The 23,080-nt window shown below is 41.7% G+C and overlaps 2 protein-coding genes across 11 annotated transcripts in view; one reads left to right on the plus strand and one right to left on the minus strand.

Annotated features, from left to right (window-relative positions):
* The window catches only part of ANO4 (anoctamin 4), a 163,266-nt gene extending 145,268 nt beyond the window's left edge, over positions 1-17,998 (plus strand). For 6 of the 10 annotated variants that reach the window (XM_077339173.1, XM_077339175.1, XM_077339176.1 and 3 more), the window contains 8 exons: positions 2,941-3,038; positions 5,602-5,744; positions 7,700-7,852; positions 9,127-9,274; positions 12,871-12,990; positions 14,568-14,673; positions 16,479-16,674; positions 17,404-17,998. In XM_077339173.1, the coding sequence (XP_077195288.1) occupies positions 2,941-3,038; positions 5,602-5,744; positions 7,700-7,852; positions 9,127-9,274; positions 12,871-12,990; positions 14,568-14,673; positions 16,479-16,670 (960 nt within the window). In that variant the 3' untranslated portion in view covers positions 16,671-16,674; positions 17,404-17,998. Of the gene's footprint in view, positions 1-2,940; positions 3,039-5,601; positions 5,745-7,699; positions 7,853-9,126; positions 9,275-12,870; positions 12,991-14,567; positions 14,674-16,478 lie in introns of all 10 variants that reach the window. The other 4 variants (XR_013231295.1, XR_013231294.1, XM_077339174.1 and 1 more) reach the window with 4 other exon arrangements.
* A 707-nt stretch (positions 17,999-18,705) lies between these two features.
* Positions 18,706-23,080, minus strand: part of LOC143838201 (sodium-coupled monocarboxylate transporter 1-like) — a 33,281-nt gene continuing 28,906 nt past the window's right edge. The window contains exons 13-15 of the mRNA XM_077339190.1: positions 20,994-21,097; positions 20,091-20,176; positions 18,706-19,243 (exon numbers count right to left, since the gene is read on the minus strand). Coding sequence (XP_077195305.1) covers positions 19,193-19,243; positions 20,091-20,176; positions 20,994-21,097 — 241 coding nt within the window. The 3' untranslated portion in view covers positions 18,706-19,192. The remainder of the gene's footprint in view (positions 19,244-20,090; positions 20,177-20,993; positions 21,098-23,080) is intronic.

Here is a 23,080-nt window from a genome sequence, read left to right on the forward strand (position 1 = left end):
TCTTCACCCAGCAGTGATGTCCCTGCATTATGTGACACCTCTCCTGAGTGCCCCAGCAGCAATCATCCTTTAAAATATCACCCCTGCTCCTGGGCTCTGAAGAAATCCTTATGATTTAGACCTTATGCAAATCCAAGTGATCATCCTGCGCCACTCTCCTCTGCTTTGTAATCCAAGAGGTTCTCCAGCAGGGAGTTAATTTCAAGACTGGCAGTGTCCCATTCCTTCTTAGCAGTGCTTCCCAACCCCAGGACATCCCTCACCACCAGGTGCAGCCTGTGAACAAGGCAAATTATGTTTATGAAGTGTGCATCCCTCACTGCCCTACATGTTGCTGCTGGCATCCATGGCCACATAGCCATGGGTAATTTGTCTGCCTCCCAACCATTCCTGCAGGCTACTCTTTATCATTACAGAGATGTTTGTTGCTGTGTGGTCTGCATCCCCTGTATGTAGGGGGAAACCATCTTGTAGCCAGGAGGCAGCAGATCTCTTCCCTCCTTGGCTGCGGCCCCACTACAGACTTCCTCTGGTTGCCATCAGTGGACAGTAAGAAAGAGGTAGCTGTGGTGCCATCTGCTCCAGAGGTCCACCATCATGTGGATGATTCAGCCTTGCACTTGGGAGAGTTCAGCCTTGACCTGCTGTACTATAGAGCATTGCATGGAGGGCAACGCTTACCAGCTCATGGTTCTCCCAGAGGAAATGGTGTACCAGGTAGTGGCATGTTGCATCAGCTGGCAAAAAGCTATGTTCTCTATGAGGGAGAACTGTTGGCCATCCATGGCAATCATCTCAACAATGAGTGATTGTTTTCTGAGCCCTCCCCCTTGCCCTTTTTCCCAGCACTGGCAACGTCGTCGTGAGCATGGCCTCTTGGATGGTGCCTTCCCTTGTAGTCCCAGCCACAGCACCCTGAGCCCCTCTTTGAATGGCTTGCTCCACCTCTCGCTGTTGAGTGAGAGAGGGCCTCTTCTGCCTCAGACTAGCAGCCCTCCTTCCTCCAGAGGTGACAAACTAGGATATGCCCCTTTGCAGGTGCCTCTGAAGAACTGTAATGGCCAAGTGCTGTGGGTCATGGCCCCTCTAGACATGGGTGCAGCACATGTTTCACTCTCCCATGCATGGGCACTCCTCAGGGTGTGGAAGCATTTCCATATGACAGAGCAGAACCATGTCCCACATCCTCAGTTAGAGCACAGCTGCTTCCAGGGAGTTAGGAATCTTGGGATGTGGAAGGAGAGGATGCATTGTCACCACCACCCTCCAAGTCACTGCCGTCACTGCCCTCCCTTCCAAATAGAGTTTTGTGCTACAATTTAGGTGGCAACACCAAAAACTCTCAAGCAGCAGTTGAAATATTCATAGACATGAATGAAGCAGAGGAAGTGGGTGCTGAGACCCCCAGTGATGTGCTGGGAGCATCCTCTGCTGGTGCAGGAGACTGTGCTCATAGCCCATGACCACTTGGCACAGGGCATCCTCCTACAGCCATGAGCATAATTCCTTCCACCGCCTGACCAAACAAGCACCCAACCCAGCTGCAGATCAGGTGGGTCAGTTGCCAGAGGGGGAAACAGAAAGGCACACGAGGTAGCAGGCAGACAGGCACAGATCAATGTCCCTCCAGAGGAGAAAGCAGATCAGTTGGAGGGAGGTTTCAAACTAGATGTGGAGAGCCACTGAGACTGGAACAAGTTTGAGTATGTTGGTCCTAAGAGAAAGGTCAAAACCAGTATGTTAAATTGGACCAATTGGACCAGTGTAAACTTGAATATTATATAGTTCCTACAATCCACTCCAGTCAACATCCTGGCTGCCAGTAGCATTCTGTACAAACATTTCTAAAGACTTTTCAAAGACAGCCCCACATAAAGTGCACTGCCGTAATCTGATATAGAGAACATGCACTACAGAGGCCAGATCTTTTGTGAACAGAAAAGGCTTACCTGTTAGCTAACTAGTCAAAAATGGTAAAAGGCACTCTTGGCCACAGCTGCCACCTGCTTATCTATCAGAAGGCAGGATCTAGGACAGCCTTTCTCAACTTCTTTGCTGTTGTTGAAACTCCTGAAACACACTTCAGGCTTTGAGAAATCCCAGTAGGGGTGCAACTGTGCATGATTTGGTTGGAAAGAAAAGCTATATATACTCTCACCCAGGGGCGCTCCCCCTCCCACCCCCTCCAGGCCCATCACTGGCCATTTTGGGAAGGGGAGTCAGGTCAACATGGCCATATATGGACATGTCAGCCAATAAATGTTTAACAATTTTTAAATTTACATCTATATATAACTCCCACCCACTCGGGAAACCCTCCCAGGGACATCAAGAAACCCCAGGGTTTCATGAAGCCCTGGTTGAGAAAGCCTGGTCTAGGAGCATTCCCAAGCCATAAACATGCTCCTTCTAGTGGAGTACAATCCCAACAGAACACGTGGCACCTTAAAGCATGGGTAAGAGCTTCCACTCCCCAATAACACTTTCATCTTGTTGGCGTTCAGTTTCAGTTTATTTCTGTATCCACTTCAAACCTGCAGTTCAGGGTTCCTACCTCTCTCTGTTATCTGCTGGAGGCAGGTGTCAGTGGCATATTGGTGACTGTGCAGCCTAGTTCTCCCAATAACTTCTGTATCTTTGTTTATTGTTCCTTGGCAGAGATGACAAGAACATGTCTGGGAGTGTATCCTTACTGTTCTATGGTCTGTTGCTGTTTTGATTCTCTCACCTGATGTTGCAGTTGGGTGGTGAGTCAAACCTGCACAAAATTATGCTGCAGGCACCATATTGGGAATATTCTCAAAGACTTTGTGAATTTGCGAACCCTTATTTATGGAACATAATTGTAGTAGAATTGCAAATCTTCATTCTATACTAATATAAAAATATTAAAACAGTATTGTTCTTTGAACTGTTCTTTGCTTCCTCTCTCCCACGCAGTGCCACCCTAGTGGATGCCTTATAGATCTCTGTATGCAAATGGGTATCATAATGGTGCTAAAGCAGACCTGGAACAACTTCATGGAACTGGGCTATCCGTATGTCAATAAGATATTACAAACATTGTAATTACTGTTGCTGTTGTTTGCTTAAAGAATGTGTGAGAAACCTCGCAAGTATTTCTTGGCTGACACACTTTGGTTGCTTCGACTTGGATGTTTTTCTCCACCTTTCCTTCCCAACGGAAGTACTGTTTTGGGGAGTATCAACATGGCATCATTCTTATTCTGATCTTTTATGAAAGCAGCCTGAGGGCATTAGCCGCTCATCTGGATGGGGAAGCCTGCATTTTTTTAAAGTCCTGCTGATAGCAGTGCCATTTTCCTTTTGTCATCCCCCTTCCCCATTTTTAACCAATGCACTACCAGACAATTTCCCTTAAAATCAGTAAATGTTCTCACACTATTGCTTATTTAAAATAAATCATACAACATTGTCTTGTGGAGTGAGAGAAGAAGACGTGTAGATAAAATGATGAATGATGCAAGAAAGTGTGCAAAAAACTCCATGGGGATGATCTTTTGTCAGTGGAAATTGCCTTTGCCGTTACAGTGGCTGTGAATACAGCTTAAAGAACCCTCACCATACAGAGGCAGCCTTTGATAATGCTTAATTTTTGATTGAGGTTTATTATAATAACTAGGAGCAAAGACCATTGCATTCGAGAATACAACGGGCTTTAGATTGGGAGGGTGGGGTGGAAGAACTCTGCGGACAGCCTCCCCTCTCCCCTGGACTTGGAAAGGCTGCAGGCTGGAAGCCCCTGGGCAGGGAACTCACTGGCAGGGGCAGCTCTCACGTGGCAGGGATCTGCATACTCCAAGCCTTGGAGGCAAGTGGAAGGAGGTGGTGGTCAGGGGTGGGGGATGAAAGGTGATTGGCTGGCTGGTGGACAGACAGGCAAGCCGGTTGGAGGAGGAGGCACACGTGTGGGACAGCCGCCCTTAGTGGGTGTTAAGCGCTGAGTGGCACTTAAGAAGAAGAAGAAGAAGAGTTGGTTCTTATATGCCGCTTTTCCCTACCAGAAGGAGGCTCAAAGCGGCTTACAGTCGCCTTCCCATTCCTCTCCCCACAACAGGCACCCTGTGGGGCGGGTAAGGCTGAGAGAGCCCTGATATCACTGCTCGGTCAGAACAGTTTTATCAGTACCGCAGCGAGTCCAAGGTCACCCAGCTGGTTGCATGTCGGGGAGCGCAGAATCGAACCCAGCATGCCAGATTAGAAGTCCGCACTCCTAACCACTACACCAAACTGGCTTAAGCCGTGAGACATGCTCCTCCTCCAAGCCCTTACCAGAAATATTAAGTGGAACAGATGAGCATGGTGTCACTTTAAAGGTAAAGGTAAAGGTATCCCCTGTGCAAGCACCGAGTCATGTCTGACCCTTGGGGTGACGTCCTCCAGTGTTTTCTTGGCAGACTCAATATGGGGTGGTTTGCCAGTGCCTTCCCCAGTCGTTACCGTTTACCCCCCAGCAAGCTGGGTACTCATTTTACCGACCTCGGAAGGATGGAAGGCTGAGTCAACCTTGAGCCGGCTGCTGGGATTGAACTCCCAGCCTCATGGGCAAAGCTTTCAGACAGCTGCCTTACCACTCTGCGCCACAAGAGGCTCTTTGGTGTCACTTTATAGCATGATTATTATACAAAGGTAAAAGCATATAGCAGCCTTTTTCAACCTTTTGACCATCGGTATACCACTGAAATATTTTTCAAGCTTCAAGGTACCAGGAAGTAATTTCAGCTGGCCACACCTCCCTACCATACACACACACCAGTAGTGAGAGGAGCCTTGGCTGCAAAGGTTTAAACAGCGGAGACCTCTCCCCTTCACACCCCTCCAGGCCCATCACTGGCCATTTTAGGAATTAAAAAAAATTAAAACTATCTCTCTTTCTGCTTTGCTTAGACCCAGAACTGGCAGGTATAGGTTGAGAGGGCTCTCCCCAGCTGCCATTTTGAAAATCCCCATGCTGCAGTACCATTGAGGGGCCTTTGCAGTATTGTAAAATAACATGATAACATGGTTGGGAAACCCTGGTATATAGGAAGTAAAATCATTCCAGTTCCTAGTGTACTATTTTGTATTCTTTGTTGCATGTAAGGGAATAATTTAGCTGATGTAATTTCTGACCACTTCAATGTAGGTGGTATATGTTTGCAAAGAGGGTTAAGCACCAAGCTGCTTAAAAGAATATAATAGTTTTATTGTATATAGGAGTAGGCAGTCTCTGAGGACGAGAGGGATAGCCTAATATTTATCTATTCTATTTAAATTATTATGTGACTTCTGTATCGCCCCCTCACGATTGGTTGCCTCAGGTTGGTGAACAACAAAGCCTTGGTAAAACAGTCCACATAAAACCAAGGTACATACATTTTCACTAGAAGCCTCCTTCATTAGAAGCCTGTGTATCAAGCAAAGTGATACCCAAAATCACAGGACAATCTGAGAAGTTGATCCTTAGGAGTAGAATAGACTCATAAACCCTCTGCTTTCCTGCTCCTGGGAATATGGGGGTATTATGGGTGAGGCTGGCAATATTTGCATCAACTGCATTGGGAAACAAACATTTTTAAAAAAACAAAATTAAACATGCAGGTTAATTCAGAATTGGTGGACCAGAAGAAAAGTGCGACATGAGCATGGCTCCCAGAGAAAAGCAGCCTTTCCACAATGGGAGAAGGACTACAACCTTCAGCCTATGAATGCCTACGGACTCTTTGATGAATACCTAGAAATGAGTATGAAAACCTCTTCCTTAATTTTCTTTATGACAAGGTCATTCATACAGTGGGGCTTTTCTGCATGAATGCAGAATGATTTCTTGGTGCCAGGACAAAGATCATTTAAGGAGATCACCTGAATCTTGCTGTGGTGATCCATGCACTGGTTCCTCTTCCATATTGGAGCCTATATGGGAATAAACCATGTTGCATCCTTGACATCCAGGACTGTAAGCACACTGCTGAAACAGGCACTACCAAGCAGAGAATGGCCACCATCAGCTCTGGCCATGTCTTTGGCTATCCTCTTCTCTAAGCAGCACAGTTAAAGCAGATGGTACCGACTATTGGTTTGTAAGAGAGATTCTTGTATTCAGCAGGGATTAGTAAAAGGTAAAATGAGATCAGCCGGTCATTCTACAAGCAATTAAAATTACCTCTTTATCTGACTTCCAATGCTGCTATAGTCACTTGCTTCTTGTTCCCTGTAAAGTTACTGCAGAAACATCTCTCCTTTTTCTTTTGTGCAAAGAAGGAGATGGCTCACACATGCATGTGCTTTTGCTATGGATGGGGAAATGACAGCACCAGTATCCTTTCCCAGCCACCTTTCCTCTCCATTCATGTGCACATACACAAACCCTAGCTCTGGACAAGAAAGAAGCATGTCTCCCTGCATTAAAGCTGCTATTTGTCTCCTCCAGGCACAATTTAGAGGTAACTTTATATTTGTTCCCCTGTAGGGCAAGTTATGAGGGGATATGCTTTTTGAAAATAGCAATGAAAGGCTTTCCCACCAAGCACTGCAGACCCACTCTGACTGTAAATTCTGCATGAACATCCACTTTGTCACTAGCAGCCATTTTGTGACTGGCAGCTCTCAAGGCTCTTGAACACTAAGCAGCACCCAGAAACATGAAAACTGCCCTCCCCCGGTGTACAGCCCTGCATGTTCTCTGACTTAGAGCAATTAGAGCAATTATTTCTATCAGTAAGGCATGGGAGTTTTCTTTCTTTGCGGGAAGAGATGATGGGAGGAGCATTAAATTCCAAATTTCTGGTTAGCTTCATTTCATTCCACCCCCTCCTCCAATTTCCTTTCCTCCCTAAGAGCTTTGTTATAATTCCTTATACTTTGAACAGTCGTTAACATGCTACTGGCAGATGAAGAAAGTTCTCTTGACGCATGGCACTTCAGTAATATCCCCTGGACTTATTTATATTAACATTTACAAAGTAAAATGCATAAAATAAATTGCATCTAAGTGAAATGTAATAACCAAAAAAGTGAATACCAAATGTCAAACTGTATAGTTTCTGGACAGCTGCATTAAAGGAATAAATTCTACAACGGACATGAGAACTGCATGTTATCAGCCATTTTGAAAGCTTGGCTTAAGCTGTCCAAGAGTCTTTCTGTATGCAGAAGAATGTTCACTTGTGGCTTGCAACTTGCTTGCCTTCCTTCTTCTGCAACAGCCTGAAAGAACTTGCAGAATTCTGTTCTTGCAGGATCTTGAAATCTCCTCTGTGATGATCTGGTTTACACTTTGTCATGAGCCAGAATGCAAGTTAATCAACCAGCTGTTTGAAACAGCAAGCTGGCATATGTGCAAGTGCATTTGTTTTAAAACAAATGGGGTGAAATGAATTAATGAAGCTGTATTACCATATTGAAGTGCTTGCCTGGATGAACTACTCACAAGTTGATGGACTAGAGTGTCCATACAGATACTTTCCAGTTGGAAATGTGTTCTTCATTGTGTCATTTGTATATTTTTCCTGTGCTGATCTTCCAGTGTAAGCACTAAAAAACATTGTAAGAGCAGTGCAGGAACAAAGCTATTGAAGTGAGATACATTCAGGAAAAATGAAAATGAACAAGGAATGACCAGGAGTCATGGTGCAGATAGAGCCTGTTTTGAATTGTTTTTCCAACTTATAATTACAGTGTTATTTTCTTCCCCTCCTAGTTCTTCAGTTTGGATTCACAACTATCTTTGTGGCAGCTTTTCCACTTGCTCCACTTTTGGCTTTACTTAACAATATTATTGAAATCCGTCTTGATGCATACAAATTTGTCACACAGTGGAGGCGGCCATTAGCTTCAAGAGCCAAAGATATAGGTAAGCAGCTGTATTAAACGTATGCTCAAGAACATGCTCTTTTAAGATATTGGAATCACTGATATGTTCACAACAAATAGAAAGCTGAAGCATGTAGTCCAACATAATCTAGCTACGAAGAAATTCTAAAAATTGAGTACTTATTAATTTCAAAATCAGGGACATGAAATTTATCTCCTGTAGTCCACTGTTCAAAGAAAACAAAGGCATATTTGGGACAGAATGCTGTACAAAGCAGCTTTGTACAGAAGGAGATGGAACATTCTGAACATGGGACACGCACAACATATATGGCGATCACCTTTTGCACATAACAATCCCCATGTTGGGAAGATTCACAATGACAGTCAGGAGGGGATTCATGCTTTACAAAACCCAAGCTGTGCACTTTGTTCATTCACTGGGATATCAAAGTCCTTCCTTAGCTGACAATCGGTACAAAAGTCTGAATACAGGGCTTTTATGTGCCTCTCATTTAAAACTGAAGAATTGTCTCTTGTGATAGGGACCAACATTCCAGCTGAGAGCTAGGCCTGTTCAGAGATTCAATGGAATGAGGAGTATGAGGGTTTTCCCTTCACATAGCTAATTTTGGAGAAGAGGATCTGAAGTGATAGCCAAGAATGTACTTAAGCTGCACCAGCTCAGCAACTGCACAGCACATTGTTGCGTTGTGTGCAAGTAGTGTTTTAACCGGTACTTGCATTTCTCAAGTTTGTAATATGAATGTAAATGTTTGAAAATAACTGAGGAAGTGTGCATGCACACAAAATTTCACACCTTGAATAAATCTTTGTTGGTCTTAAAGGTGCCATTGGACTCAAATTTTGTTGTAACTACAGCTTTATTTGCTTCATTAACAACCTTGACAAGGATGTACCTTACATCTCCTTTTTGTTCTGCTAACCAATTAACTTCACCCTGTAGAGCTAGAGGGCATTTGTTGTTCTTAGCACCCCATCCCACAGAGTAGCAAGAGGTCTTCTGTGCTCTAATATAGCTCTTAGTCAAAAGCTTCACTGCCATTTTGGCAGTGACAGGAAGACTGGGAGGGCTCTGTTGCCTATGGAGAAAGAATTCACATTGAATAACAGGCAAGATGAACCATCTCTTTGAGGATACCTCAGCATGAAGCATGATCCTCAGATCAGTGGCACAATCTCTTACACCAAACCACTAGATAGCAACTGTAATATTAAAGGCTTATTTACCTTTGTACTACTTCTCACATTATTGTTCCTGCAACTAAGACACCATTTTTCTTCATTTCACAGGAATCTGGTATGGAATTCTAGAAGGCATTGGAATTCTTTCTGTTATTACAAATGCATTTGTCATAGCTGTAACTTCAGATTTTATCCCCCGGCTTGTTTATGCTTACAAATATGGACCGTGTGCAGGACTAGGGGAAGCTGGACAAAAGTAAGCTTTCATTTTTGAAAACATTCTCAGATCATCCAGGTTTCCATCTCCAGCATGACTTCTTGTGTTAGCATCTGTAGGCATTTGTCCTTTTTACCATACTCCTTTTATTGTTCTAGGTCCATAATTAAACAGATCTCCTTTTGTCCAGAGTATCTCTGCATTTTCTACAGAAATGGGGGGAAATGTGCTATAGCAAGCTGTGTACTTGAACCATAGCAATGAGGCACAATGAAACAGCACACATTATTCCTGCGTTACACTGTGAGTTTTCAGAGCTCCCAGCTTAGAGAGAATGCATCTGGGCAATGACACACAGAGATAGCTATAAAGTGATATTTGATTAAGTGATGAAGCTGCTCTCACAAGTTTGGTAGAAGCACAGAGATTTGTATAATGTGTATCTCTCAAGAAGCAGGGCATAAGAGGCCAATGAGGTGGAGCAAGAGGGTGAAGAATGGCTTATAGTAACCTATCCAATCAGCTTTCAAAAAGAGCTTCAAATATTTAGGTAAGGGTCCCAAACATCAGGGCAGCCTAGAATGCAAAAGGTAAATATAAAGGTAAAAAAGGTAAATATAAGGGAATGAACTATGAATAAATGGAGCCATGTAACATGTGTCAGGAACAGATAAACCATTATCGGTACTCTCAAGGATGAAAGCTGAGGAAGCTTACAATTTGGAACTGATTCTGGCACATGAATGAAAACAAAACATTTCCTTACTTGGGGTTTGAAGAAAGGATTCAGATGAGCTATGCTTCCTTCCTGACTGGAGGATGGTGAGAAGGGAGCTACCAGCCTGGGAATGTTTCCAAATAAGGAAAAGAGGGAATGTCTCAGGACAGGGAAGAGATGGGTTGATGGCACTTTTACCTCAGTGAGGTGTGACTTTTAGAGGATATTTCAACTGATCCATATTGGGCCAATGAGGATGAAGAACTTTTTTAGGCAACCAGTAGTGAGAGCCTATCACTGGTAGTATTAATGATTAATTACTGGGAAATCCTAATTAGTGGGAACAACAAAGAGGGTGGTTTGTTTGTCTCTGAAGCTGCCTTTGTTTCCAGTATGCATGGTGAGGCAGTGAGGATTGGCTCATTCCTGCCTCTTGTTGGCTCTAAGCCTTTGTATTGTAAATGGCCCCAAGCTCTGAGTTTGGCAGAGAAGAATTAGTCTTGATTGCCAAGACAGAGGGGGAGAGAACAGCAAAGAAGAAAAAAGAAAAGAAATAGAGGGAGCTTCATAGCAACACCATTTGTAACATTCTGACTTTTAGCCCTGATGCTGAAAGCTGAGGGAGGTTTTTAAGATAATGTAAAAATATATGGTACCAAATGCACTATGTATCTTCATTTCAAAAGTTTACAAGTAGTGGGGCCCAGTATGAACATAAAAGTATAACTCTGCTAGCAGGAGTTTAACCTCATGAGCTATAACACAGTTCACAAAAAGTATATTTCATAAGACTCTCTTGTCATATTAGTTTCCCTTTCTGAAACACAGAATGGGGGGTTTGCTGGTGGTTTTATTTTTGGCATATTTTGGATGTCACAGCAGTTTTGTCACTGTGGCATAAAATGAACAGTCGAAGTAGAGTTAGTGATTGGCAGTGTGGCTAACTCATTAGGCTGTCAAGGATTGGCACTTCTGTGCATGCTGCAGGGGAAACAAATGTTCTGCTTCTGTAACGAACTGTATAAAAATCTTCCATTTATGTGGAACTATGTGGAACTTTGCGATGATGGACTCCTGCCTCTCTTTGCTAGCATGACATAGAGCTGCAAGATATTCTGAGTGTCAGCTTTTGGCTTCCTTCGCTTTTTAATACCAGCAAAATATAAATGATGAAATTCAGAATTGCACTGAATAAGGGGGTTTCAGCCTGTTCTATTGTTGCTGGGGTATCAGTAAAGTACAGATAGGCAATTCTTCACTCAGCATCAACCAAATCCACTGGCCTGAATGTCAATTTACTGTGCATTAATTTTAGCTTACTTCTATAGTGTATATGGGCATTGGAAACAATGTAACAAAATGATAGTTAAACTGAGTTTTTATCGAAGTTGGTTAGCAACATTTTGTTTGCAAAAGGGTTGTGAGCATTCTTGTTACTGACATTGACTGACACATGATCCTTAGGTCTTCCTTAACTATGATGGCTAAAATCTTCATGTCCAGAGGCAATATATCTCCTGATTACTGGGTGACAGTATCAGATGATGGCTGGTATCTCCATGCTGTGCTTGTGGACGGTCAATTGGTGGGCTGCTGCGAAAAACAGGATAGTGGACCAGATGGTCTAATCAAGGACAAAATTATTTATTAGTATGACCACTTTCTTACAAAACTGGCTTAAAATATAAGCATCTGATAGTCTCTTAAAACTGATTTCCAGCACAACCCAACCTCTGCTCTTCTACTGCTAAAGTGTAGCTTGTGCATAAGACTTTGAGGCTATATTAAACCAAACTTCACAATAAATCGCTTTGATGACACTGGAATTAAGAATATACAATGCAAAGATTTGCATAACCACTAGATTCATTAATCTTGTGAAAAATTAAAGAATTTATGCCTATCACTTTATCTTGGTCTCCATTTGACTGTCAGCCCATTCAGAATCTAAGCAGGAATCATCATCATTTTCTTCTAATTTCTTTAGTTCCTCTTGTCTTTTGTAATAATAAAGCATCATTTGTTTGTGTTTTTATTACTTATAACAGGTTCTCAGGCTGGAGCACCTTGTCCTTTTTTCTGTATCTTGACAATAATTTTTGTTTTTTCATTTTTGCCCACATAATCAGAAAGTCTAATCCTAAAAAGGCATTCTTACCTTCAGGCAGCCCAATTTTTTGCCTTTATTGCAATGCTTCCCAAAAATATTCCTGCTGTGGAAACCTTTATTGTTGAAAGCAGTTTCATAGCACAGGTGAAAAGCTTTCAGAGAGCTGATGCAGCCAATTTAACCAAGTATCTTCCACTCCTCCTTTAAAGATGTATTAAGGATATTTTCAAATGCTTCATAAATGCTAACGATGCTCATGCTAATATTTCATTATCCAGTTTTAAATATATTTTAAAAATAGTACGGGGAAAGCACCAATTCAAACAATGTATCATTAAGATGATGGGAAATAATACATATTCGTAGCGGGCCAGTTCATTTAGCTGAAAAGAATGAATATAGTTTTTTAATCAAAAATTTATTTTAAAAATAATAATATGCAAAGTAAGATGGCAGTTGGGGAAATAGGTGTGGTAGGATTTCTCCCTGAGAGTATAAATTTAAAAATCTGAAATAACTGGAAAATCTTTGAACATCTTTAAATGTTCTTAGATACCTTCATGTAAATTTCAACAACCAGTGTCCAGACCACTTGGACATTGAAGGGAGCCATTTACTCTCCCTGCAGTTCCTGCCACCCACAAATCTCATCCATTCACCTAGGTGGTTTCCATGTCCAATAAAGGTTTCCTTCCCCAGCATATTCAGCATTAGCCGATGACAATCCAGGTAACATGAACCTCGGTTGCCAACTTTAGTTTCCAAGTATCAGAAACAAGCCTGACTACAGAAATCCTTGTCTCCTAGGTGCATGGTTGGCTACGTTAATGCAAGCTTATCAGTATTTCTAGTGTCCGACTTTGAACATCGCTCAGAACCAGCATCAAATGGAAGTGAGTTCTCTGGCTCACCATTAAAATATTGCAGGTAAAGAAATGTATATAAAGAACACAGCTGTGTGAATAAATGTTTTGTCTCATTGATCATATGTATTTATTTCTAAAATGCCTTCTCGCAGTGATGTACACCTTCTTTAAAAAGACTGACCCACAGTATAAAATACAGCAGCCACCAGTCCTAAATGAGCGCACAGCTTCCTTTCCCTCTGCTGTTGCATCCCACCTCCTTTGAGCTCCCCAAGCCTCTGAAAAGTTGAAGGACAGAAGCAAGGGTTACAGCACCCATCGGTCCTCTTCTTCCCTATGAGGTTATACCTTAGACCAGACTTTCTCAACCAGAGTTTCATAATCTATTAAACATTTATTAGGTGATATGGTCATGTCGACTCACCTCCCCCTGCCAAAATGACCAAAAATGGACCTGGAGGGGGTGGGGAGGGGAGAGGCCCCAGGTAGACATGCACACAGCTATGCTTCCCAACCATATTCTGCATGATCAAGCCACATCTGGGGTTTCTTAAAGCCTGAAGAATTAATCAGGGGTTCCTCAATGGTAAAACAATGGAGAAAGGCTGCCTTAGACTAAAGCAACAACCTCTTCTCCCTGTTCCCTCAGTTAGCCCCAATCCTACACTCTTGGCCTCACCTTCATCACCTGGAGTACCATCTTTAAATTGCTTTTCCCACCCCAGCTGGCCCTCTCAACCCCATACTTGCAGGAACGTCTTCTGGGTCATTGCCTCCTGGCATCTTTGATTCTGCACTGGGCTGTGGGCTGATTGGCCCCTTACCGGTCCGTTTACAGGTAATAATGAGGATTCTGTGGAGACTTGTCCCCTACTGTATCACTGGGTGATGACCTCATCCCCTGGTGAACATGGCCCTACAGCTCCTGAGGAGGTCGGTGGGGCTTGCTCCTTATCAGGGAACCCAGGTCAGTTCCTGGCATCCCTTCCCCTCTGGCTGGGATCTTTGCTGGATGAGCAGGGGGTAAGGAGGTCTCGTGCCATGTTGGGCAAGGCTTTGGTGGCATCGGGTTCAGCTGCAAGGCCAGTGGGCTTGGCACTGTAAGCAATGGGGCAGGAGACAGGTCAGGTGCTGCTGGCTCTGGACAATGAGAAACTCTTGAGAGGCCAACTGAAATTCACCACAGAAGAGGCAGGTGGGGCAGAATGCAGAGCCAAAAAACTCTTACATTATAACTTTTGCTGTATCTTCACAGTACAGGTTCGGCTGCTTGTCCCTTTGCCTTATTCCCTTTGTTCTGGTTTTAGGGTAAAGAAGTAATCATGGTTCTATAAATAAGTTTTAGAATATCCAGTTCTTGCCAGCAGGTCTTATCATCTGGTATTCAGTAGTAGTTAATTACTGCAGTAAGTTCCTGCTTATTCCTGAAGCACCTTGAGATTGCTGGGGGGTGGGAGAGGCTAGTGGAGGCACTCCTCCCAATATTGACATATATATTTATATGCTAGTACAGATACGAGAGTCCATAATATGCATAGCACCGTATAAATTGATTACAGTAAGGAGACGGGGTGTGTGTGCACATGCTTCCTTATATCTCATGGCAATGGATAAAACTGTCTTTCCTTTTTGTTTCAGGTACAGAGACTATCGTGACCCTCCTCATGCTCCAGTGCCCTATGGCTACACACTTCAGTTCTGGCATGTCTTAGCTGCACGACTGGCTTTTATTATTGTATTTGAGGTAAGATTTGGGACATTTGTAAAATGTAAGAGTAGATGAAATTTCAAATATGATGTTGGCTTTTGAAATCAAAATTTTTTACAGTAGAGTTGTAAAGGGCAAAAAAAGCACTTCATCGATCTTATGGAAGAGATCCCATTTATAGCATAGCATTAAAAAACATTTCAGGTGACAAATTTCCATTTCAGTGCTGGGATTTTAGAAGAATGTGACATAAGAGATGCATGATCAGATGGACTGTCTGACATTTTTATATTCCTATATAAGTAGGCACTAGGAGCTGCAAGTCAAATTTTATTTTTGTCACAATTTTTAGATACCTTATATATTTTACTTATCCAAAACACTCAAAAGTAAGTATGCTGATGACACCCAGCTCTTCCTGCTGATGGATAGCCATCCATCACACACACACACACCCGCAAAGACACTGACCAGATGTTTGAAGGCTGTGGTGGATTGGCTCAAGCGGAGTTGGCTGAAGTTGAATCCCTGGATACTTCCCTGTCCATGGAGGCCCAGATCACAAATGTTGCCCACCAGGCATTTGACCATCTTTGCCAGGCAGGACAATTTGCATCTTACCTGCTGGCTTCCAATCTTGCCACAGTGATCCATGCAATGGTCACATCCAGACTAGACAGTTGTAACTGTGTAAGGCTACCCTTGAGGCTGCTCCAGAAACTCCCATTGGTTCAGAATGCAGCTGCTCAGGGCCTTAGTGGGACCCAATGGAGAGCACATATTCAACCTGTGATCTCCCAGCTGCATTAGCACCAGATTTGAGGCCAGATCAAGTTCAAGGTTTTGGTGCTAACCTTTAAAACAGTAAATGGTCTGGGACCCTTGTATCTTCAGGACCATCTTTTCCTTATGAAGATCTAGTGACCAATTTGATTAAGGTCCCTGGCCTCAAAGAGGTGAAACTGGGCTCAACCAGGGCCATAATATTTTCAACCGTGGCCCCAGCTCTGCCTAATGAGATCATGGCCCTGCGGGACCTTAACCAGTTCTACAGGGCCTGTAAGACAGGGCTGTTCTACCAGGCCTATGGCTGAGGCCAAAAACAACAAGAAGATTCTGGCCTCCCTATTCAAAAGTCCACTATGCAAAAAGAGGCAGCTATAGATCTTCTTAATGAAACTTATTTATTTTAAGATTGAAATTAGATTTTAAAACTGATATATATATTTAATTATTGTATTTTTAATTTGTTGTAAACCGCCCTGAGCCCTCTGGAGAATGGCAGGGTAAAAATCTAAAATAAAAAATTAGGGCCTGACACATGACTGTTTCTGGATCATCTCATGCCATTAATTGTATTATTCAATTAATTGCCTATTCAATTAAGGACACAATCCCATTGAGCACACTGAAGTTAATTAAAAGTGTTCAATTTGGTCTATGTGCATCAATCTCTTTTAAAAGCTGTTTCTATTTTTTGAAACTGGACACTGATAAGCAACGCTGACCAGGAATCACAAGACTATGGGAGTGGCTAATAGGCTTTGCTTGACATCTCATCAGTTGGCTGTCCCATAAATAGCCCTTAATCTCTAATAGCCCTTGATCTCTTTAAAGGAACACATTCTAAATAGAAAATTGTCTTGGTGACTGACATTTTAACCAATATTGATGTTTCTTATATTCAACAGTAATGCTTGCATTAATACTGATATTATGATATGGAACAAAATCTGAATGTGCGCACACAAAAATGCAGGTTATACTTTTACTGTGGTTTAAAGAGTTCTGCTCCTGGCTTCCATGCTAAAATCACCAATTTCAAAAACTTTTTTTTCCAGCACCTCGTCTTTTGCATAAAACACCTGATTTCCTATTTAATCCCAGACCTTCCCAAAGATCTAAGAGATCGAATGAGAAGAGAAAAATATCTGATCCAGGAAATGATGTATGAAGCAGAACTGGAACGTCTCCAGAAGGAAAGGAAAGAGAGGAAGAAAAATGGAAAATCATACAACAATGAGTGGCCATAAGTAGGTGGGTGTTGGATACTTCAATTTCTGTAGTCCAGTCTAAATAATTTGAAGAATTCTACAGCCTTTTCAATAATCAAGCAACTGAATGATGATTTTTTTTGGTGACTGAGTGCCAGTTTTGTACACTGTCAGTTTTTCTCCACATTTAGCATCTTTTTAACACCCAGACCATATGCAAGTTTCCATCCCCACAGATCCATTTAGCTCTGTGGAGGGACTGACCTATACTGTGTGCTGTTGAAGGTCCCCTCTTCCCTCTATAGCATGAGTTGGGCCATTTCTGGGGAAAGAAAAGGCAGTCGTATCAAGCTACCCTTGAACTCAGATGCAAACTGCCCAGGTAAGAAGAGCTGGATGGGAATATAGGAAGTGTGCATGAGACTCCTGTTTCCAGGAAAGTGGTGGAGGGTACTAATTTCTGTAAAATAAACAGGCCACAACAATGCCTAAATGCATCTCTCTCACATTCTGGAGGTATTGGATAGCTATGTAGAGTTGACTGCAGGGGCTATGTCTTCTAGGATAAGGAGAAAAAAAACCTAGCTGATTAACTTTAAAATGTTGTGTTGACATTTATTTTTAACATGTTATCACTCTGCATCTAGATAGCCAATAAATTTAATTAATAAATATGTGCACTTTTCCTAATCTAATACTGTGTGGTAGGATTACTATTTCTTTTCACTTGTGTCTCCAGAGAGTAGATCTATATGTTGTTTGCCTTTTCCAGCTCTGCAAGAACACTACCTTCAAGAGAATGAAAAAGATGCAACTTCAATGCATGCCACAAACAACTGACCTAACAAAAAGGGCATCACATTTCAAGGTTGCTACTGTGGAATCATTTTTCAATCTGCATATGATCGCTATTCATCCATCACCCTAGACAAAACAAGCATGCAGGTCCAGTTTTTAAAATGAAGAAAACTTGTGTACCACGGACTGTTTTTCAGCCTGTTTGCTACTTTTTTGCATTATGTCCCATGTAATTTTTTCAACTGTTCAAATAGTACATTTGCATAAGCATCTGGATATGTCAGCCATGACTATGTCATCTCCTGCCACAACATCGCATACATCGAGCACTCTGTTTACATATATATAAATATATATACTCTTTTTTTAGGGGACTTGCTATACCCCATATGTATAGTATATATAAAGTATATAGAGATTGTTTATTTGTAAATAGCAAAAATTGAAATATACATCCATGGCAAAGAATGTCAGATGTTCACACTCAAATATCATCAACATAAAGCCACGTTTAGCACTGATATAATGTAATACAATAACCTTTAAAATAAATTATGGATGAAATTCTTGCTGTAGTGTCTCAGTAAATTATTCTATAAAATGATACAATTACAATTGTCAAAAGGCAGCATCATAGGTAGATCTACTGCCCCCCCACCCGGGCCTTCGGGCATTCAGGCTCGGAATGAACATCATTGGACCTCTTTCTCCACTCCCCCTTATAGTTATAGGGGTGAGGAATGAGGTATTTTGCCATGTTGGGGGTATTTTAAAGTCTTTTAAAGGGAGTTTTAATTTTTTTTTAGACATTGTGACCAGCCACAAGCAGATTCCCATCACTGGGACCAGCCCTGGCATGTAAATAATGACCTCCCTGGCATGTAAATAATGACCTCACACTGCTAACTGCTGAGGCTGCAATTTGAAGTGGAAAACTGACTTTGGTAAAGAGGTGCTTCCCAATGTACTATTTAGTCTGATGAAAATTGTGCCTCTCCCCATTTGTTTCTACCTTGCTGGGGGGAGAGGAATAAGCTGCACTTATTTTTCTCCAAGAAAGAGTAAAGGCAACTGTAAGAGGAGCATTTTCAGTGAGGAAGTAGCTCATGGGAAAAGAATCAAGAAGCCCTTCTCCCATTTCAGATTAATAGCTTAATCCCATGTTTTTCAAGGATCTTCTGAAAGAAGGTAAACTCAATAAAAGATTTAGATCTAGTTTATCAGCATGAAAAACAAGAACCACTCCACTCAACAGCCATTTGCACAGGAGATCTAGTTTGACAAATTAGAAAATATTTATTTTGGTTTAACTCTAATTCTTAGTATTCATTGTAGTATCTTGGTACAGAAGCCAAGCATTTATAATCTGTAAAGCATTCACAGTATAAAGGGTCTTCTGTTCACATGTGCCAAACATTCAAACAAAACCATATTTAATATTTGTCAATCAATTAGAGAGATATCTACAAATATATATACAAAAATTATGGGCTTGCTGCTTTTTGATAGGCTCTTGTTTATGCATTAGTGAAATGGGGTAATTCTCTCCAATCTACATATAGTTATAAAACTGCTAAAATTCATTTACTGGGGGAGAAAGATTTTCCTTATTCAGTTTAAAAGAAACACATACAAATGTTTCTCTGTATCGCATACAATTCATTTAGAAATATTGTTTCCAGGAATGCTCGACTCTTTGATGACTGGCAGTGTAGCAGAATGCCGCCTACAGCAAGGAATCAGGATTGCTGATCCAATCAACCTTACTCAGGACCTTCCTCCTCTGTTGGATGGATCTTTTCAGCTGGTGCTCCCTACAGGCATAATAGTGATCATTTCAAATAGGTTTAAAAAAAGAGGGTTGATGCCAATTTTCGCTTTTAAAAAAATCATAAGGTAGAGTTAAGCCTTTTTCAATCTTCTGGCCATGGAAGAACCCCTGAAATATTTTTCATGCTTCAAGGAACCCCAGAAGTGGTGACATGCCTTTTCACATAAGTAGATATGGAAACCAGCCAATCAATCCATCATTTACTATTTCCATTGTGAAGAAAGAAACTAGGTCTGTACAGCAACAGAAGTGGACTCCAGTGACATCTAGTGATGTCAACAGCCATCTGAACTGGCTGTGTAGCCCCTGGGGAGCTCTCACATAACCCCAGGTATCCTTGGAAACCTGACTGGAAATCCCTGATCTCATTGTCAGTCTTCTGTTCAGGGCAGGGGGGTGGAATGCTGTCAAAAAGATGATAAGCCGACAGCACCTACAATCTAAAAAGCAAGAAGACCACTAGGAATTTGGGAGTCTCCTGGGATTATAGCTCATCTCCAGGAAACAAAGATCAGTTCCTATGGAGAAAATGGCTAATTTGGAGGGTGGCTTCCATAGCATTAGACTCCACTGAGGTCCCACTCCATCCTAAATTCCACCCACTCCCAGCTCTACCCCCAATATCTCAACCAAGGGCTGGCAAGCCTAGAGACCACTGGAGGCTTCCTGTGGCATATAAGTATCTCAGCACTAATTTTTATATTGAGAGTGCATGCCCCAATATATCTGAGGTTAAATTCAGAATTTAAAGAAATGGGTGGATTATATAAAATATATACAAGTGGGCACTGCCTGCATGAAGACACATGAGAACTCAAAAGTATACTTACAAACTTAGATTTCAAGTACACATAGTTGGCCATTAACTCCTCTTTGCCATACAGAAGTCTACGGTCCACCTCTTGATTTAATCCTCCTAGAAGACAGTTTAGCAATATGATTTATCATAGAATATGGTTTATTCAGGCTGGTGCAGTTCACATACTGATACAGTCAACTTCATGCTTGCTTCCTTTGATATTAACAACTAACATAGAGATATACATAGAGATGTATAAAAAGGTATACTCCTGTCTACAGCCAGTTTACTTACAGATGGAGTGATGGATTTTGCTTTGGGATTGCAGCATGAGCATCAATATTTGGGGGACTTGAGTTCTGAAACCCAAATGGCATTCCCAGAGACATTTCACTTACAGCAGTGTTCTCCCTTTGTGCAATTGCCAATTTCCAAACAAACAGTTTAATGGGCAACCATTATTGTTGTAATTATCAACGTAAAGCTGCAGAACTACAATCACTTTTAAGCATTACTTTCCTTGACCTATTCATTTTAGTTTCAGACTTCCAGTTTCAGTCTCAATTCTGGGCTGCTGGAACCAGGTAACGACCATGCAGGAAGTAGATGCATTCTCTGAGCTTGTGCAGAGAACAATCTTTTATTTGGAAGGAGATTATATATCTATAAAGTTAGCCACCACTACATCTGAACAAGCTTATGCATTAAGAAAAGCTCTCTGCTAGACAATTATTGCTATAGAAAAAGATTTAATACAAACTGCACAGATAACTGATTGATATGTCTGTTGACTGAAGACCTAAATTTAGGAAAATATTTGAGAAGCACTCAAGCCTTTTATGCTCTATTAAAAACTGGTTTTACTAAACAATAAGCATATAGTGATTCATATTTGAATAGATACTAGAAATAAAGTCAAAACCAATGAAGGTACCTGTTGATAAGCTCACAATTATTCCCACAATAACTGTGAACAGTGTTCCCAACATGCTGAAGTATAGATAAGACATGGAGTACCAATTATCATGAATGTGAGATCTGAAAGAAAAATATAACTAATATTTTCTCCTCAAATTGTATACCGACCATATCCACAACCCTGTTGAAATCAAACAGTAATGTATGCAGATTTAAATCAATAGGACTCACTTATACTATTAAAATCAGCGGGATTTAGTGCTAAGCAGACAGTTATCATCAAGCTATTTATCTCATTCAGATAAAATTTCATCCAAGTCACCTCTTACAGGCCAGATTCTGAGGTACAAGTATCATATATTTTTGTACCTGTGTGGTTTAGTTACTAAAATCAGTGGTCCCCAACCTTTTTATCACTGGGGACCACGCAACGCCGGGGACCACTCACCGGGGACCACTCAGCGCCTTTTACTGAGGCCCGGTTGGGGGGGGGTAGTTTACTCCTCTACTCTCAACCACTGCCCTAACACTCTCTGATCGCTATGGTAATGTTTAAACATCCCTTCAAAATAAGATACAGACACGCCACAACAATTAACATAAGGAACATTTTATTTTCATGGAAATTTTAACTCATGACAATGACAAATCAATGGGAACCCTGAGCTTGTTTCTCTGCAACAAGATAGTCCCATCTGGGAGTGATGGGAGACAATGACACCCGAAGTGTGTTGTAAAGGGACAGGGGGGATGAAGTAAAGGGCCGGGGGGGGGGGGGAGAGAAGGCGTCCTTCGGGGCCCACGTCCAATTAGTCGAACGACCACATGTGGTCAGCGGCCCACAGGTTGGAGATCGCTAAAAGTTACATCGGAACTGGTTGTTTCCTATTAATCTCTTCACAGAGCTGGATTTGTTCAAAGATAAGATTGTTCTGCAAAAACGTTAAATGGATATTCATTTGCTGGGTCCAAACTGACAAATCATCCCTGCAATGTGCTATTGACAGCTATAGTTCAAACTATTCATTAACATCCATACTTCATTTTCAAGGAATTGTCAGATAGTGACAGGACAGTTAACTATTTGAATCAAAATGCATGTTCTGATCACACTCTGCTGTCACATTCTCAGCATGCTGAAGAGATTATCTGTTGGGAACCAGTTGCAGAGATGAGGATTTAGGACATAGACCGACAAAGAAGAGTCTACAGAGCAGGCTGGAGCAGAAATTTATCTTTTTTTCTTCCTGGCTCCAACAGAGTGGAGCATTCCACTCCCACCCTCTATTCTTAGGAAGAAACTACTGGAAGGTGGTATTCTACAATAAAGTACCAACAGGCAACTCTGTGGTTTGGGCCTAAGTCTAACATATATAGAAAAAAGGCAGGGTCGCCAGAGATGTTTTATAAAATGAGGTAAAATATGAGAAACTATTTTCTCTGCCTCTCATAATAATAGAATTTGGGGTCAACCAATAAAATTGATTAGGGATAGATTTAGAACAGGCAACAATGATTTCACATAACTGACTTATGGAATTTGCAAAATGCTGCTGTGCCCATAGATCAGATAACTTTCAAGGGATGCAGGATTAAATGGATGCTTGGTGTGATCCAGCTCTTGTGTTCCTCTTGACCCAGAGTGAATGCTCTGGGACCAAGGACTTTCTAGTCCACAGACTTTTTTGTGGAAGTTACACGGATTTCTATTCATCACTTGCTGATGCTTAACAGAAAGTGGTAATTCCGTCTTCACCCACAATGACATATGGCAGGAGTAAGCTTCCCATCAGATATAGAGGTGAACTACCAACCCACAGTATAAGCTGTGCATTCAAGCACATGAAAAAGATACAACTCTCACACCAAAGGGGGGGGGGGGGAGAAGTAGTTCAGAACTGTCAGAGCCTTCAAAATGGTATAAGTATGAAGGAAAGAAAGACAGAAGAAGAGAAAGTTTTTATTCCTGACTTTTTTCTATTTTAAGGTTTTACAATCTTCTTCTCTTCCTCTCCCCACAACAGGCACCTTATGAGGAAGGTGGTGCGGAGAGAGTTCTGAAAGAGCTGTAATTGGCCCAATGTCCCCAGCACATTTCATGAG

This window comes from Paroedura picta, chromosome 5 (genome assembly GCF_049243985.1).
Source record: "Paroedura picta isolate Pp20150507F chromosome 5, Ppicta_v3.0, whole genome shotgun sequence".
Taxonomy (NCBI): domain Eukaryota; kingdom Metazoa; phylum Chordata; class Lepidosauria; order Squamata; family Gekkonidae; genus Paroedura; species Paroedura picta.